General features: G+C 51.2%; 1 protein-coding gene across 1 annotated transcript in view; it reads right to left on the bottom strand.

Annotated features, from left to right (window-relative positions):
* The window catches only part of MAP3K15 (mitogen-activated protein kinase kinase kinase 15), a 66,290-nt gene that overhangs the window by 1,856 nt on the left and 48,248 nt on the right, over positions 1–16,186 (bottom strand). Inside the window, exons 16-27 of the mRNA XM_038756992.1 lie at positions 15,598–15,731; positions 14,572–14,699; positions 13,565–13,695; positions 13,232–13,337; positions 12,561–12,718; positions 10,369–10,552; positions 6,852–7,041; positions 4,697–4,871; positions 3,795–3,980; positions 3,035–3,140; positions 1,703–1,910; positions 660–772 (exon numbers count right to left, since the gene is read on the bottom strand). Of these exons, the coding sequence (XP_038612920.1) occupies positions 660–772; positions 1,703–1,910; positions 3,035–3,140; positions 3,795–3,980; positions 4,697–4,871; positions 6,852–7,041; positions 10,369–10,552; positions 12,561–12,718; positions 13,232–13,337; positions 13,565–13,695; positions 14,572–14,699; positions 15,598–15,731 (1,819 nt within the window). The remainder of the gene's footprint in view (positions 1–659; positions 773–1,702; positions 1,911–3,034; positions 3,141–3,794; positions 3,981–4,696; positions 4,872–6,851; positions 7,042–10,368; positions 10,553–12,560; positions 12,719–13,231; positions 13,338–13,564; positions 13,696–14,571; positions 14,700–15,597; positions 15,732–16,186) is intronic.

Below are 16,186 nucleotides of genomic sequence, written 5' to 3'. Positions count from 1 at the left end.
CAAGTGCTGTGGGGAGGGGAAGAGGGTAGGGCAGAGGGAGGGAGTGGAGGCGATAGGGGAATGGGAGGAGGATCAGAGGAAAAGGGGGGGCTCAGTATGGGAAGGCCTCCTGGAGGAGGTGAGCTGTCATTAAGCGCTTAGTAGATGCCAGGCACTGTACTAAGTGCCGGGGTAGATAAAAGCTAATCGAGTTGGACACAGTCCCTGTCCCACATGGGACTCACAGCCTTCATCCCCATTTTACAGATGAGGTAACTGAGGCACAGAGAAGTGAAGTGACTTGCCCAAGGTCACACAGCAGACACGTGGCAGAACGGGGGCTAGAACCCATGACCTTCCGACTCCTAGGCCCGTGCTCTATCCACTAGGCCAAAGACGTAGACCCATATTTAACATCCCACAGAAAGATAACCCACCTATCTCCGGTAAAGGTAGGAATAAGCTCAATTTTAGCTTTTTCTAGCAAAACTCACATTTCTACTACCGATTTTTGTGCCCCGATGAAGGTTTTAGATGATAGATGAGTCCCTTTAAATCCCATTTTGCAGGACAAATACGCTCATTTTGAGAGAAACTTCACTTGGGACAAGGAGCGAACAAACCTCCAAATGGGATTACTGACCGTGGAAAGACCAAAGAATTAGAAAAAAATGTCTCACGAGTCGAATTCGAGTGGAACTGCAGGTGATATAATTCTTGATTTTTCTGGTCTATTGTCTGTCGCAAGAGGTTCTGGTACTCTTTTTCTTTCTGAACTAGGTTTTCCAAAAGCCTGCGGAGAGAGGATGACAGCTTGAGAGATCTACAAGTGAAGTGACACGCACTAGAATAATGGCCACTCGCTAGCTCAAGAGGACAAGCAAATTCCTGCCCCATCCATTCCTTGTTTTTCTCCGCGCCCCTCCCAGGGTAACCCAGGATTGGGATACTGTAGCAGGATAATTGCATGATAGCTTTGCTCTGGGAGACTAGGGGAGGGCAGAACATTTTGAGGGAGCCTTGGTTTGGCTTCAATTCTAACTTTCAGGTACCACTCTAGAAGGCAAGTTAAAGGTCAGGGAAGGAAACAGTTTATTTATCTGTTTTGGATTCCCATCATTGAACCCTTGGGTCAGCTATTAGTAGCTAGGAGGAAACAATCCCACAGTCGAAACACACACTAGAAAATAGGGAGTTGAAAACTGAATTACACGGCCGTCTTAAGAGTGCCGCAAATGCTATTTCCTGGAAACTTTTCCCTGCTTAGATCCTAATTTCAGTGCTCTCAAAAAGATCTTCACTCTTTTTCATCTAACAGGATTACTGCTTGCCTCCAACTTGGTTCGGGTAAACAACTAAAACTGCGTGACTGAACCAACACCACTCTTATTTGTTTACTGTGAATTATTATTTTTTTTGGTTCCACAAAAGCAGTGTAAAAAGCGGCACGGGTGGGTGGAATTCACAGTTCCACCTTGGTTCTCTTGCAGGGAAAGAAGAGATTCCAGCTGATCTTAAATACTGGGCCAGAGAAGAGATAAAGGTTGGGGCTCTGGGGCGAAGGGAGTCAATCCGAGCACTTACTGGCTGCAGAGCCTGCTTCAGGGTACATCTCCAGGGTGGGATTGAAGCCCAACAGGTCCCTCTTCCTTTGGGCCCCTTGGGGCTTCAGAATTTCTCTGCCAAGGGCCTTAAAAGCACATTTCTTTCCGTTTCTCCATACCTGTTCGTCTCCTTTTTAAGTTGGCCCAGTTGGAGACTCAGCTGCTGCTGTACTTCATGAGCCCCTGCAGAACTGAGGGAGCTGCCCCCGGCCGCGACCTCGGGCTCTTCATTTCGGTCTTGCCCCCCGGGCGGCTCATCCTCCGCTTCGTCTGCATCTTTATCCACCCCTTCCGTCTCGGAAGCGGGCTCAAAGTGCCCTCGGAGCTCTAGGTGAGGAACGGCAATCACTCATATGAGTATCGATTGGGCAGGGAGTGCCGTGTTAACCTGGTACAACTGAGGACGAGACGGAGGGCCACCAAATGCCACCAACCCACAGAATGGGAAGATGTATTACAGACCGATGGATGCAAATTAATCTTTGTCCCCCCCTCAAAATGCCGTGGGTGCTAAGCAGCTGGAGAGTGGGATTTGCCCTCCCCGTGGCTGTTCCATAAACACTTACTGAGGCGAAAAGCCGCACCTTATAGCGCTAGGACTTCCACTAGTGTTGTGGCAGCTGTTCTGTATGCTCCAGCTTGGCTCTCGTAGTGGACACCCCCCACCCTCCCCCGGACTCAGCTTGTCAGGAACTGGCTGGGGCAACTTCTGCCTCAGTAGTGCCAGAGAGGCTTTCCTTCTCCTTCTTTCTATCTACCCCGATACAGTCGGTTCTTCTCTAAGGCGCCCGGACGTGCACATGTTCGCTCAACCTTAAGGACGCGACCGCCTCGTGGGCCGGCCGGACAGCCCCCAGGTCATCATCATCATCATCAATCGTATTTATTGGGCGCTTACTGTGTGCAGAGCGCTGTACTAAGCGCTTGGGAAGTACAAGTTGGCAACATATAGAGACGGTCCCTAAAGGTCCTCAACGTGTAGCTTAAGGCGGCTTCCAGAAGAACTGCCTCTGGCCAGCCCCGGGCCTAGGACGTGCGCCTTCTCACACCTACGTACAATCTGCTCAATGCCCCCTCCTCCCCTACCGCCCTTGGTTTCACATGAACCTCCTCAGGGACAGAGACAAAAATGCCATCGGGCGGCCTGCCCCGGGCTGGCTACCTTGAAGCCATCACAGGCGCAGCCTCTAATAATAATAATAATAATGATGGCATTTATTAAGCTCTTACTATATGCAAAGCACTGTTCTAAGGGCTGGGGAGGTTACAAGGTGATCAGGTTGGGGGGCTGACAGTCTTCATCCCCATTTTACAGATGAGGGAACTGAGGCACAGAGAAGTTAAGTGACTTGCCCAAAGTCACACAGCTGACAATTGCCGGAGCCGGGACTTGAACCCATGACCTCCGACGCCAAAGCCTGGGCTCCTTCCACTGAGCCACGCTGCTCTACCTGGAATGAGGATGGTGACGGCCGCCTGCACAGACCGGCGGATGATGTTGTCCATCGCGAACATCCAGTGAGGCCTGATTAAGTGATTCCTCAGGACTTTGTTCACCTGGAAAACAGCAAAGAGCCATCACGCTTCAGCAGGGATTTGTCAGATACTTTAGTGGGGCCGGGCTTACACTGTTATTTCCTTGGCCCAAGCACCCCGACTCTTTGAGGGGCCAAATCTACCTTCAGTCTGTAGGCTATGTGTGTATAATAATCAGAAATAACAATAATTAGGGTATTTGTTAAGCGCTTATTATGTGCCAGGCACTGTACTAAGCGCTGGGGTACAAGCAAATCGGGTTGGACTCAGTCCCTGTCCCATGTGGGGCTCGCAGTCTCAGTCCCCATTTTACAAATGAGATAACAGGCCCAGAGAAGTGAAGTGACTTGCCCAAGGCCACACACAGCAGACAAGTGGCGGAACTGCGATTAGAACCCATGACCTTCTGACTCCCAAGCCTGTTCTCTGTTCACTATGGCGTAGTGCAAAGAACGCAGGACTGGGAGATGAGGGAACTGGGTTCCAATCCTGAATCTCCTTCCAAGGCAAGTCACTTAACCTCTCTTTGCCTCCGTTTCCTCGTCTGTAAAATGGGCGTCTAAGTACTTGTTCTCTTAGTCTGAGCACACCCGGGTGGGACAGGGCCCGTGCCTGAAGGCGATCACCCCACTGCTCAGCGCTGAACAAGTGTCACCGTTCATGTTGCTAACTTACCGCATCCTGAAATCCAAACAAGACCAGGTGAAGCTGATTGATGGAAGTGCTGTCAAAGTCCAGATCTGCTTTCAGTTTTGATATAGTCGAGGCCATAACCCTGTGCTCAGGGGAGTGAATGAAGTCTCTTAAAATGCCAATTATCTGCTTGAAGTGGGCCAAGGAAAGATGCAGTTCTTCAGAACTCTGGCAAAAGCAAGGCGGGGATTAGATGAAAGACATTCAGTCTACGTATATCCGGAAACATACTGAGTTTTAGGTAGAGCCTCTTGTTTCTGTAACCTCCACAGCGCTTAGACCAGTGCTTTGCACATAGTAAGCGCTTAATAAATGCCATCATTATTATTATTATTATTCAGCTGTTCCACCATTATTTGGTCAGCGAATGGGCCTGCTAATTCTGTGGCATTGTACTCTCCCAGATGCTCCGCACATAGTGAGTGCTCAAAAAATACAACTGGTTGAGTGTGAGTGCCACCGCTGCAGTGCTGGGCGAAGGGCTGACTCGTCCCCCGACAAAAGCGAGTGTCTTAGAAAAAAACCTCACCCCCAGGCAGCCCTCTCGGTGCCCACACTAAAGTAGCAACTGAGATCCAAGTGTCAGAAACGCAACCGCCAGCCAGAGGATGCCGCTTAACGTGGGCCCGGCGACTGGCTGAGCGTGGCAGGGTTTCTGGCTACCATCTCATCCCATTAAACTACGATGAGGTAGGGGTCAAGTTTCCGTTCTTTCTGGGAACTATCAACGTCATCCATGATGGGCAGCTCTGGCACGATCCCCTAAGATCTTCCCGGTGGTCGTACGACCCAGTCAGTGAGCGGGAGCCAGCCTCAGACTGGGAATCTCAGGGCAGGGGATAATGGGAATTTTCAGGCTCGAGGGAGCGTCCAAGTCCCGTTACCTGAGCCACGCACTCCTGGAGGTTGGCAGCCACTTTGTCCTGCTCCTCTTTGAGGATCTTGTAGAGAATGGCCCGGCGCTCACTGTCTTTTCGGAGCAGGAAGAGGCCCGAGTCTCGGTCCTCCGTGGGCGGAGAAGGGCTGTGGTCCTCGGAGGCCAAGCTCTCGTCCGGAGCACTAGATGCCGGAGAAGGAACGGGAGAGCGCTCGGCACAGCTGGCGCTGCACACCCAGAGAGACTGCTACTCTCCGTTAGCCCTAGCGCTGTCCTCCCTGGGTGTGGACCAGGGAGAGAGGGCGGGAAGGAGGGGCTGCCCCCTGAATTACCAGAAGAAATAAACTGGCCCGAGGAGACCGAGATTAGACCAAATGATCGACCAATGCCACCGTCGGGGGTGTTTTTACCCTCCTCGGGACAGGATGAGGGAGAGATGCGAGGGAAAAAGGGCTGGTTTTGTTTTAAAACCACATCTGTCAGGGCCGTTGGGCTACTTATACATCTGGGCACCTTAAAAAACACTGTGGTATTCGTCAAGTGCTTCCTATGTGCCGAACACTGTACTAAAGGTGGGGCTAGATATTTGATAATCAGATCCCACATAATGCTCATGCTCTAAGAGGAAGACCAGGTATTAAATTTCCATTTTGTGGGAACGGAGGCAGAAAGAAGTTAAGTGAAAGTTAAGTGATTCGTCCAAGGTCAGACAGCAGATAAACAAGTGGCAGCGCCGGGATTAGAACCCAGGTCCTCTGACTCCGATGTCTGTGCTCTTTCCACTAGGCCATGCTGCTACCTGGGGAACACTGGGCTGGGCAATGTAGCACCTCTGGGGCCCAGACTGAGCCCCCTTTTTCCTCTCCTCCTCCCCATCCCCCCCGCCTTACCTCCTTCCCCTCCCCACAGCACCTGTATATATGTTTGTACACATTTATTACTCTATTTATTTTACTTGTACATATTTACTATTCTATTTATTTTCTTAATGATGTGCATTTAGCTTTAATTCTATTTGTTCTGACGACTTGACACCTGTCCACGTGTTTTATTTCGTTGTCTGTCTCCCCCTTCTAGACTGTGAGCCCGTTGTTGGGTAGGGACCGTCTCTATATGTTGTCAACTTGTACTTCCCAAGTGCTTAGTACAGGGTGCTCTGCACACAGTAAGCGCTCAATAAATGCGATTGAATGATTGAATGAATGATGGTGACAGGGACTGTCTGCTCTGGCCAGCTCCTGCTTGCCCCAGGGTTTGGCACAGTGCTCTAGCACAGAGTAGAAGCTTACTAAATACCAAATACTAATGCACGAGGAACCGCATAGCCTAGTGGATAGAGCACGGGCCTGGGAGTTAGAAGATCGTGGGTACTAATCATCATCATCATCAATCGTATTTATTGAGCGCTTACTGTGTGCAGAGCACTGTACTAAGTGCTTGGGAAGTACAAGTTGGCAACATATAGAGACAGTCCCTACCCAACAGTGGGCTCACAGTCTAAAAGGGGGAGACAGAGAACAAAACCAAACATACTAACAAAATAAAATAAATAGAATAGATATGTACAAGTAAAATAGAGTAACAAATATGTACAAACATATATACATATATACAGGAATAAATAGAGTAACAAATAGAGTAACAAATATGTACAAACAAAAATCCTGGCTCCGCCACTCGTCTACTGTGTGGCCTTGGCCAAGCCACTTCACTTCTCTGTGCCTCAGTAACCTCATCTAAAATGGGGATGAAGACTGAGAACCCCATGTGAGAAGCAGCGTGGCTCAGTGGAAAGAGCCCGGGCTTTGGAGTCAGAGGTCATGGGTTTGAATCCCAGCTCCGCCACATGTCTGCTGTGTGATCTTGGGCAAGTCACTTAACTTCTCTGGGCCTCAGTTCCTTCATCTGTAAAATGGGGATTAAGGCTGTGAGCCCCACGTGGGACAACCTGATCACCCTGTATCCTCCCTGGCGCTTAGAACAGTGCTTTGCACATAGTAAGCGCTTAACAAATGCCAATTATTATTATGTGGGACAGGGCCTGCGTCCAACCCGATTTCCTTACATCCACCCCAGCACTTAGTACAGTGCCTGGCGCATCGCAAGTGCTTAACCAATGCCACCGTTACCATTAATTATTATAACCATTACGATTATTTTACCTCAGCAGATGAGAGAGGTGATGCTTAGCTTGAACCTCCGAGACGGAGCGCCTTGTCTTCTCGAAGAACATGTCGTGCTGCGCGTCGCAATCGGGGGAGATGGAGCCGTGCTCGCTGCTGCTGCTGCCGCCACCGCCGCCAGCCTGTTCTCCCTGGGCGGGCAGCGGGAGGGATGTGCTGCGGGGGTAGTCTGGGTGGCACCCGGGGGAGGGAGAGAGAGAGATGGGGCACTAAGCTGGGGGCCTGGCGTCCCCCTGTGACATTAAGCAGCCGGAGACACGGAAACCCGCTCGTCCTAGCAGGGGAAGACTCCACCGCCCACGGTCGAGGTCGGCTAATAAAAATTATCGTGGCATTTGTGAAGCGCTGCTTACTGTGGGTCAGGCGCCGGGGTGGATACAAGCAAATCAGGTGGGACACAGTCCCACGTGGGGCTCACAGTCTCCATCCCCATTCTACCGATGAGGGAACTGAGGCACAGAGAAGGGATGCGACTTGCCCGAGGTCACACCGCAGATATGTGGCAGAACCAGGATTAGAACCCATGACCGCGTGAGCCCGACAGCAACTCTATCCTCTGCCCCTGGGGGAGACTGAGCCAGGCTTGCGGGTGAGTTCGGGAAGAGCAAAACGGTGCTGGTAAACAACTGCTACCAGAGAAGCAGCGTGGCTCAGTGGAAAGAGCCCGGGCTTTGGAGTCAGAGGTGATGGGTTCGAATCCCGGCTCCCCCACAAGTCTGCTGTGTGACCTTGGGCAAGTCACTTAACTTCTCTGAGCCTCAGTTACCTCATCTGTAAAAATGGGGATTAAGACTGTGAGCCCCACGTGGGACAACCTGATCACATTGTATCCCCCCCAGCGCTTAGAACAGTGCTTTGTACATAGTAAGCGCTTAACAAATGCCATTATTATTATTATTATTATCCTTTAGACACACACCCATTGCCACACTGGCAAGAGAGCAGGACTAGGTGGATTCTTTCAGACACCATTCCGACGGGCTGCCCAGGGGCAGGTCACATCCTCCCAACTACCACCCCTGCCCGCATCCACCCATGTGCTCTACTTCCCCGTCCACACTACCGTTGCAGGTCTCTTCTTCATCCTCCAAAATCTAAATGATTGTGTGTCTCTCCCCCCTGTTCGACTGTAACTCCTTCAGGGCGGAGATTGTGCCTTCCAACTCTGTTCTCCTCTCCCAAGCGCTCAGTACAGTGTTCTGCATAGCAGTGGAAAAAGCCCGGGCTTTAGAGTCGGAGGTCATGGGTTCAAATCCCGGCCCCGCCAACTGTCAGCTGTGTGACTTTGGGCAAGTCACTTAACTTCTCTGGGCCTCAGTTCCCTCATCTGTAAAATGGGGAATAAGACTGTGAGCCCCCCGTGGGACAACCTGATCACCTTGTATCCCCCCAGCGCTTAGAACAGTGCTTTGCACATAGTAAGCACTTAGCAAATACCATTATTATTATTATTATTATGTTCGATAAATACCATTCACTGATTGGCAGGCCGTTTTTGAAGAAGACTTCTCAGGGCCTACGGGTTGCAAAGCAATTCCCTTGTAGAGAAGAGGGAGCTTGCTCACCTACAAAAGTCTGGCCCATTATTTCCCTCCTGTTTTCTTTAAGGAAACCATTCCTTTCTCTGGTGCCTTTCTGAGAGCAAATTCATTCATTCAATCGGATTTATTGAGCGCTTACTGTGTGCACAGCCCTGTATTAATCAATCAATCAATCGTATTTATTGAGCACTTACTATGTGCAGAGCACTGTACTAAGCGCTCGGGAAGTACAAATCGGCAACATATAGAGATGGTCCCTACCCAACAGTGGGCTCACAGTCTAAAAGGGGGAGACAGAGAACAAAACCAAACATACCAACAAAATAAAATAAATAGGATAGAAATGTACAAGTGAAATAAATAAATAAATAAATAGAGTAATAAATATGTACAACCATATATCCATATATACAGGTGCTGTGGGGAAGGGAAGGAGGTAAGGGGGGATGGAGAGGGGGACGAGGGGGAGAGGAAGGAAGGGGCTCAGTCTGGGAAGGCCTCCTGGAGGAGGTGAGCTCTCAGCAGGGCCTTTAAGCGCTTGGGAAGTACAAATCAGCAACATATAGAGAAGGTCCCTACCCAACAGTGGGCTCACAGTCTAAAAGGGGGAGACAGAGAACAAAACCAAACATACCAACAAAATAAATAGGATAGAAATGTACAAGTGAAATAAATAAATAAATAAATAGAGTAATAAATATGTACAACCATATATCCATATATACAGGTGCTGTGGGGAAGGGAAGGAGGTAAGATGGGGGGATGGAGAGGGGGACGAGGGGGAAAGGAAGGAAGGGGCTCAGTCTGGGAAGGTCTCCTGGAGGAGGTGAGCTCTCAGCAGGGCCTTAAGCGCTTGGGAAGTACAAATCAGCAACATATAGAGATGGTCCCTACCCAACAACGGGCTCACAGCCTAGATGCTAAGTGGGCAATCTACTGATCAAGCAAGGAGTGGTATTTATTGAGCGCTTACTGTGTGCAGAGCACAGAGCACTTAGCAAGCAGGGAGGCCTTGAGGTCGCCCTCCATCCAGAGCGACTGTCCTGGGGGAGGGGAGGAGGACTGGGTGAAAATCAGTATGTTTCATTTTGTTCTCTGCCTCCCCCTTTTAGACTGTGAGCCCACTGTTGGGTAGGGACTGTCTCTATATGTTGCCAACTTGGACTTCCCAAGCGCTTAGTACAGTGCTCTGCACACAGTAAGTGCTCAATAAATACGATTGATGATGATGATGGGTGTCAGTTTAACACCACTGAGTGGACTCCAGCTGCCCAGGCATGAAGTGCCCCGCAGCTAGCTCTTGCGGGGCAGGGGGAAGGACACAAGGACTGCTGGGATCCTGGCCTCGGAGCCAAATCCAGTGCTAGCTTGCCCTTGGCACTGCCCCCCGGTACTGACTGGAGACCCCAGGACACACATTCCTCTTACTACGAGACCCCCAACTTTGAGGACAGGTACCCGAGGGGGGCCCGCAAAGGTCTGCCCGGTCTGTCCGGGGCATCAGCTCGCTCTAGGGTCGGAAGGGCCAACCCAATGGGCTCCTCACCCGTAGAGGGTGAATCGTACTAGCCAGTAGGCCAGACTGTCCTATTTCTGCTGCCAGGAAATCTAGGGAGGGGGGTGGCTCCTTATTCCTTACCCAGGGCTGGGTGAGCGAGCGATTCTGACAGCCTCTGCTACAGGCAGGGGCGCAAGGTTGAAGGTAGCTACTGAGAGCCACTGGGGGCAAATTAACTGTACTGAGCACTGGGGAAAGTACATCAGAATTCCTAGACAAATTCCCTATCCGTAAGGAGCCCAACACTCCAACGGGGAAGACAGACATAAAAATCTCACTGGTCACCAACTCCAAAGGCACTTGGGGCCCCCTCGGGCTTTTTCCCCGGAAATGGTGTGCCCCTAGAGAGGCCAAACCCTCCGGGAGGTGAGTTGCGGGGGCCGGGGGACAGCCTCACCTGTCGGCCTGAAGGCCACTCGGCTCTTCTTGCCCTTGTTCACCTGCTTGAGGAAGGGGTCACGGAGCAAGTCGGCGGCGGTGACGCGGCGCCCGGGGTCCGGCTCGAAGCAGAGCAGGATGAAGGCCTTGGCTTCGGCTGCCAGCAGCTCGGGGATCTCCGGATGGATTTTAAACATCCCCACCTGGTTCGGGATTCGGACGAGTCCCCGGTCACCAGAGTCCCCTCTGCGAGGTCGAGGACGGGGGACTCCACAGGCGTCGGACCGAGCGGAGGAGCTGGAAAACTCCTGTTTCTTGTTAGCCCCTCAACGGGTGGCCCGTCTGTCTGTCCAGAGCCACGCCTGGGCTCCGGACCCTTCCGCCTCCGCCCCCAAAGCCACCGCCACTTCCATTCCAAAGACCGGGGTTCTCCCCCCAACCCCACCGGCCTGCCAATTGGGGAATCAAGTGCTGGCACGATTGTGCGGGGAAGAATGTCTGGGGCGATCCCATTAGAGAACAGCTGAACCCACCGGGGTCCCACTGTACCTTCACAACGGCAACCCATAAAGGTGCCCTGCGGTCGATCAAGTAGGAAAGGCAGATGCCGCCGGCCCCCAGTCGCCTCTTCCCAACCCCCGGGAGATCCAGAACAGGGCCCTGAGCATCAGGGTCCTTCACTCTCCCTCCCTCTTCACCTACTTTAAAGACAAGGCCCTTCAAGGCCCTGCTGAGAGCTCACCTCCTCCAGGAGGCCTTCCCAGACTGAGCCCCTTCCTTCCTCTCCCCCTCGTCCCCCTCTCCATCCCCCCCATCTTACCTCCTTCCCTTCCCCACAGCACCTGCATATATGTTTGTACATATTTATTACTCTATTTATTTTACTTGTACATATCTATTCTATTTATTTTATTTTGTTAGTATGTTTGGTTTTGTTCTCTGTCTCCCCCTTTTAGACTGACAGCCCACTGTTGGGTAGGGACTGTCTCTATATGTTGCCAATTTGTACTTCCCAAGCACTTAGTACAGTGCTCTGCACATAGTAAGCGCTCAATAAATACGATTAATGACGATTGATGATGATGACGCCCCTGCAGGGTGTAAAGGTAGCAGAAAGAACCTGCCCTCTCTAATTGCAGCCTACTGAGGACTAGGCAAAGCCTACATGTGGGAGGGGGAAGCAGAGTGGCCTAGTGACTACAGCCTGGGCCTGGGAGTTGGAAGGGCATGTTTTCTAGTCCCAGCTCTGCTGTTTGCCTGCTGTGTGCGACCTTGGGCAAGTCACTTCGCTTCTCTGGACCTCAATTACCTCATCTGTAAAAGGGGGATTAAGACTGTGAGCCCATGAGAAGCAGCGTGGCTCCGTGGAAAGAGCCTGGGCTTCGGAGTCAAAGGTCATGGGTTCAAACCCCGGCTCCGCCAACTGTCAGCTGTGTCACTTTGGGCAAGTCACTTCACTTCTCTGGGCCTCAGTTACCTCATCTGCAAAATGGGGATGAAGACTGCGAGCCCCCCGTGGGACAACCTGATCACCTTGTAACCTCCCCAGCGCTTAGAACAGTGCCTGGCACATAGTAAGCGCTTAATAAATGTCATTATTATTATTATTATGAGGGACACGGACTGTGTCCAACCTGATTTCCTTCTATCAACCCCAGCGCTTAGAACGGTGCCTGACACATAGTAAGTGCTTAAGAAATACCATTATAATACAAAACAAACCAATAAAAAACCTCTGTTGTGCTGTACTCTCCCAAGCACTTAGTACAGTGCTCTGCACACGGTAAGTGCTTAATAAATAGCAAGGACTGAGTGATGTATTAATTGTGGGGCTCAGAACTCAAGATTCCTCCCTCCTCCTCTCCCTCTTCCCCTGCCCTCGCAACCCCCAATCATCATCAATCGTATTTATTGAGTGCTTACTGTGTGCAGAGCACTGTACTAAGCGCTTGGGAAGTACAAATTGGCAACATATAGAGACAGTCCCTACCCAACGGTGGGCTCCCAGTCTAAAAGATGCCTGTAGTCTTTTCTTCGGGGCCTCAGGCCCAACACTCGACCATAAGTTGGCCAAGCACCGGGCCCGGTCAAGGTGGCTTGTGCCTAGTTGGGATAGCGCTGAAGGGAGCTCTGAGCGGAGGCCTCCGGGAGGAGAAAGAAGAAGAGAAGAGAAGGCCAGAGGCTCAGACCTTTCCAGCCTCCGAGGCTCACCTTAAACATGGCTGCTTGGGGGTCGCCCAGCTCATGAAACGGGGGCTTGCCTGTTGCCATTTCGATGATGGTGCAGCCCAGGGACCAGATGTCAGCGGGGGCCCCGTAACCGCGAGGTCCTTTATCGATAATCTCGGGGGCCATATACTGCAGAGTGCCTGGTTCCGGGCAAAGATAACAGAACGGAGCCAACAACGACAACAACAAGAAAAAGAAAGGTTGGCGTTAGACGGCAGTTTCAGTGTCTTCGAGACGATGGGTCCTGCGTGGTCCGGGCTCGGACGCACGGGGCCCGCACAGCATTCATTCAATCGTACAGTGATTGAATACCATTAAAAACCAACAAAAACCAATCTGATTAGCATTTATCTATCCCAGCGCTTAGGACAGAACCTGGCACCGAGTAAGCGCTAAAAACATACAGTTTAAAAAAAGAAAACAAAATTTAAAAAACCCAAGATGACTCCTTGTCAAGCAGCCAGTATTAAGGTCGGCGAAGCAATTTTCGCCTCCCAAAAACCTAAAGCTGTCCCCGTCACACAAGAGAGGCAGTTCCTCTCTTCTTGGACAGGTGAAAACCACCAAATGCCATGGAATCTCACCGCTAACAAACCGAGAACATCCTCCCGAGAGAAGAGGAGCACAGATCCAGACACGATCCTCTTACCTACCGGTGAACGTCTCGGTACACGGATTCACACCCGCCAGTCGCTTAGAGGTGCCAAAGTCGGAAATCTTGACCACTCCGCTGTAGGTGTTCACCAGAACGTTATCGCCCTAAGGACAAGGGAGGATCTCGGCAAGAGGGGAGGAGGCCTCCAAATGTCCCTCTCCCCCACTCACCCCCAGTCTCCACCAAGTCTTACAGAATCCGCAAGTGAAAATCCTTTCATTTGGTTCTGAATACGCTCGCCCTTTCTCCCTCTCCTTTAAGCGCTCCTCAAAGCTACTGTTACACAGACATCTTTTCTTGGGCATCAGGAAGAGTCTCCTGAGAAAGTTACCTTGATGTCTCTGTGTACTATCTGGTTCTCGTGGAGGTATTTGAGGCCCTCCAATATTTGCTTGGTATAAAACTTAATTGTGGGCTCCTTCATCGGGCCCCATTTCGATCTCAGAAGAGCAGAAAGGCTTCCTACGGAACAAAAGATGGAAAATACACGTTAAAAGCACAATAGGGCCAGGATCAGTGCTACTGTTGCTTCAACTGGGCGGGGACGGGGGGAAAATCGCATGAGAAAGATTTAAATCCTCTTCTCAACCTCTTCTTAACACTGTTTTGTTTTTAGGTCGCTCATCTATTAGAGAATATGTTCATTTCAAAGCGGCAAGATGTCCGATCACAATAGCGCTTGGTCACAGCTAAATCTACCGCCCAGCCAGCCAACCTTGTCCACCCCCGACTCCGTCTCCTCGACCGAGCATCGCAATCCTGACTGGTGGATTACATTGAGCATTAAGGAAAAATTGCATTCGCTTAGTAATAACAGAGTAGTATTTGTTAAGCACTTAGTAATGTGTATCAAGTGCTGGTGTAGATCATCAGATCATCAGGTCGGGTATGGCCCCTGTCCCATATGGGGCTCACAGTCTAAGTGGGAGGGAGAGCGGGGATTGAATCCCCATTTTACAGATGATGAAACCGAGCCCAGAGAAGTTAAGTGATTTGCCCAAGGTCGCACAGCCGGCATTAGAACCCAGGTCCTCTGACTCCCAGGCCAGAAAACTGCATTGCGATTCTCCCCAGCCTGGAAACCGGGGAAGTCTGTAACGGGCGCCCAAGGAAGCCAAGGGCAGTGTTAACTGGGATCAATTTCATTAACGAGAGGGCAGGGAATGACGATTCCCTCTCCCGAAAAGAGAAGCTGTGTGGTGAATACCGGGTGACAAATAATACCAACTTGGGGAAGCAGGTTGAAAGTCGGGCTGGGGATGGGAAGTGGGTGTTAGGATCTCCAGGGGCTTGCCGCCTGGCAGAGGGGAATAGGGATAGGGCTGGGAAGGGCCCAACCTCCGGGCACTTGCTCCATAAAGATCTTAATGTAGCCATCTTCGGACACGGAGCCGAGGTACCGCACGATGTTGCGGTGCTTCAGGTACCTATGCAGGGCAATCTCTTCATGGAGCGGCTGAGAATACCTGGGCAGGAACAAATGGAGGCCGATGGAACAAGCTCAGAGACACGCGTGTGCCACTCGCCACGGAAAGAAGATTTTCTCTCTCTCATCATCATCATCATCAATCGTATTTATTGAGCGCTTACTATGTGCAGAGCACTGTACTAAGCGCTTGGGAAGTACAAATTGGCAACATATAGAGACAGTCCCTACCCAACAGTGGGCTCACAGTCTAAAAGGGGGTGACAGAGAACAAAACCAAACATACTAACAGAATAAAATAAATAGAATAGATATGTACAAGTAAAACAAATAGAGTAATAAATATGTACAAACATATATACATATATACAGGTGCTGTGGGGAAGGGAAGGAGGTCCTCTCCCACTTTCTCCCTCTCACACAAACCAACTGGCACCTTGGTTTACAGTCTAAGCTGCTTGTGGTCACGGGATGGGCCAATTACTGGTTTTGTATTTCCCAAGCACTTGGTACAGTGCACTGTACTTAGTGAGTGCTCAATAAATACCACTACTACTACCATTTTTTTCCCTCTTTCTTTCTCTCCCTCTCCCGGAACAGCAAACCCCTGCTTATGGCAACACTCCACGCCACACTGCAGAAGCCACGATATTTTTCTCTGCACCCTGATTGTGAGTTCCTTAGTTACACTCCTGTCCCCAGAAAAGCTAGGACTGCTCTCAGGTCAGAATTGCTGCAGGGGGAATGGTAAGAGGAAAGAGTGACGGGGCAAATTTTAACCCGGCGAGGATGTCATTACCTATGCCGCGGGTGTCTGGGTAGCTGCGGCCGTGAGTTCATGACCAGCAAGGTCTAAAGCCTGGGTTCCAGTGGCAGGGGGACGGGGGTGGTGGGGGAGAAGCACGTGGTCTCTACGTCCAAGACGTGGGGCCACTCACCGGCTGTCTCTCTCGGGGATTTCCTTGATGGCTATGCGCACTTGGTTGCTCAGATCCCTCCCAGCGTACACCACGCCGTGGGTGCCCTTGCCCAGGACCACTCTCTCTCCGTTCTCGTCGTAGTCGTACTCATACTGGAAGGAGGGAGGAAGGCACGGTCGACTGAGGAACGGTTGGCTTCACATCCAAGCCGTCACCAAATCCTGCCGGTCTCAGCTCCGCAACATTGCCAAGATCTGCCCTTTCCTCTCCATCCATACCGCTACCCTGCTCGTTCAAGCTCTCATCCTATCCCGTCTGGACTACTGCACCAGCCTTCTCTCTGATCTCCCATCTTCGTGTCTCTCTCCACTTCAATCCATACTTCATGCTGCTGCCTGGATTATCTTTGCCCAGAAACGCTCTGGACATATTACTCCCCTCCTCAAAAATCTCCAGTGGCTACCAATCAATCTGCGCATCAGGCAGAAACTCCTCACCCTGGGCTTCAAGGCTGTCCATCCATCCCCTCGCCCCCTCCTACCTCACCTCCCTTTTCTCCTTCTCCAGCCCAGCCCGCACTCTCCGCTCCTCCGCCGCTAATCTCCTC

The sequence above is a fragment of the Tachyglossus aculeatus genome, chromosome 15 (genome assembly GCF_015852505.1).
Source record: "Tachyglossus aculeatus isolate mTacAcu1 chromosome 15, mTacAcu1.pri, whole genome shotgun sequence".
Classification (NCBI taxonomy): domain Eukaryota; kingdom Metazoa; phylum Chordata; class Mammalia; order Monotremata; family Tachyglossidae; genus Tachyglossus; species Tachyglossus aculeatus.
Note: the sequence above shows the minus strand (reverse complement) of the source record. Positions and strands in the feature narration are given on the sequence as shown.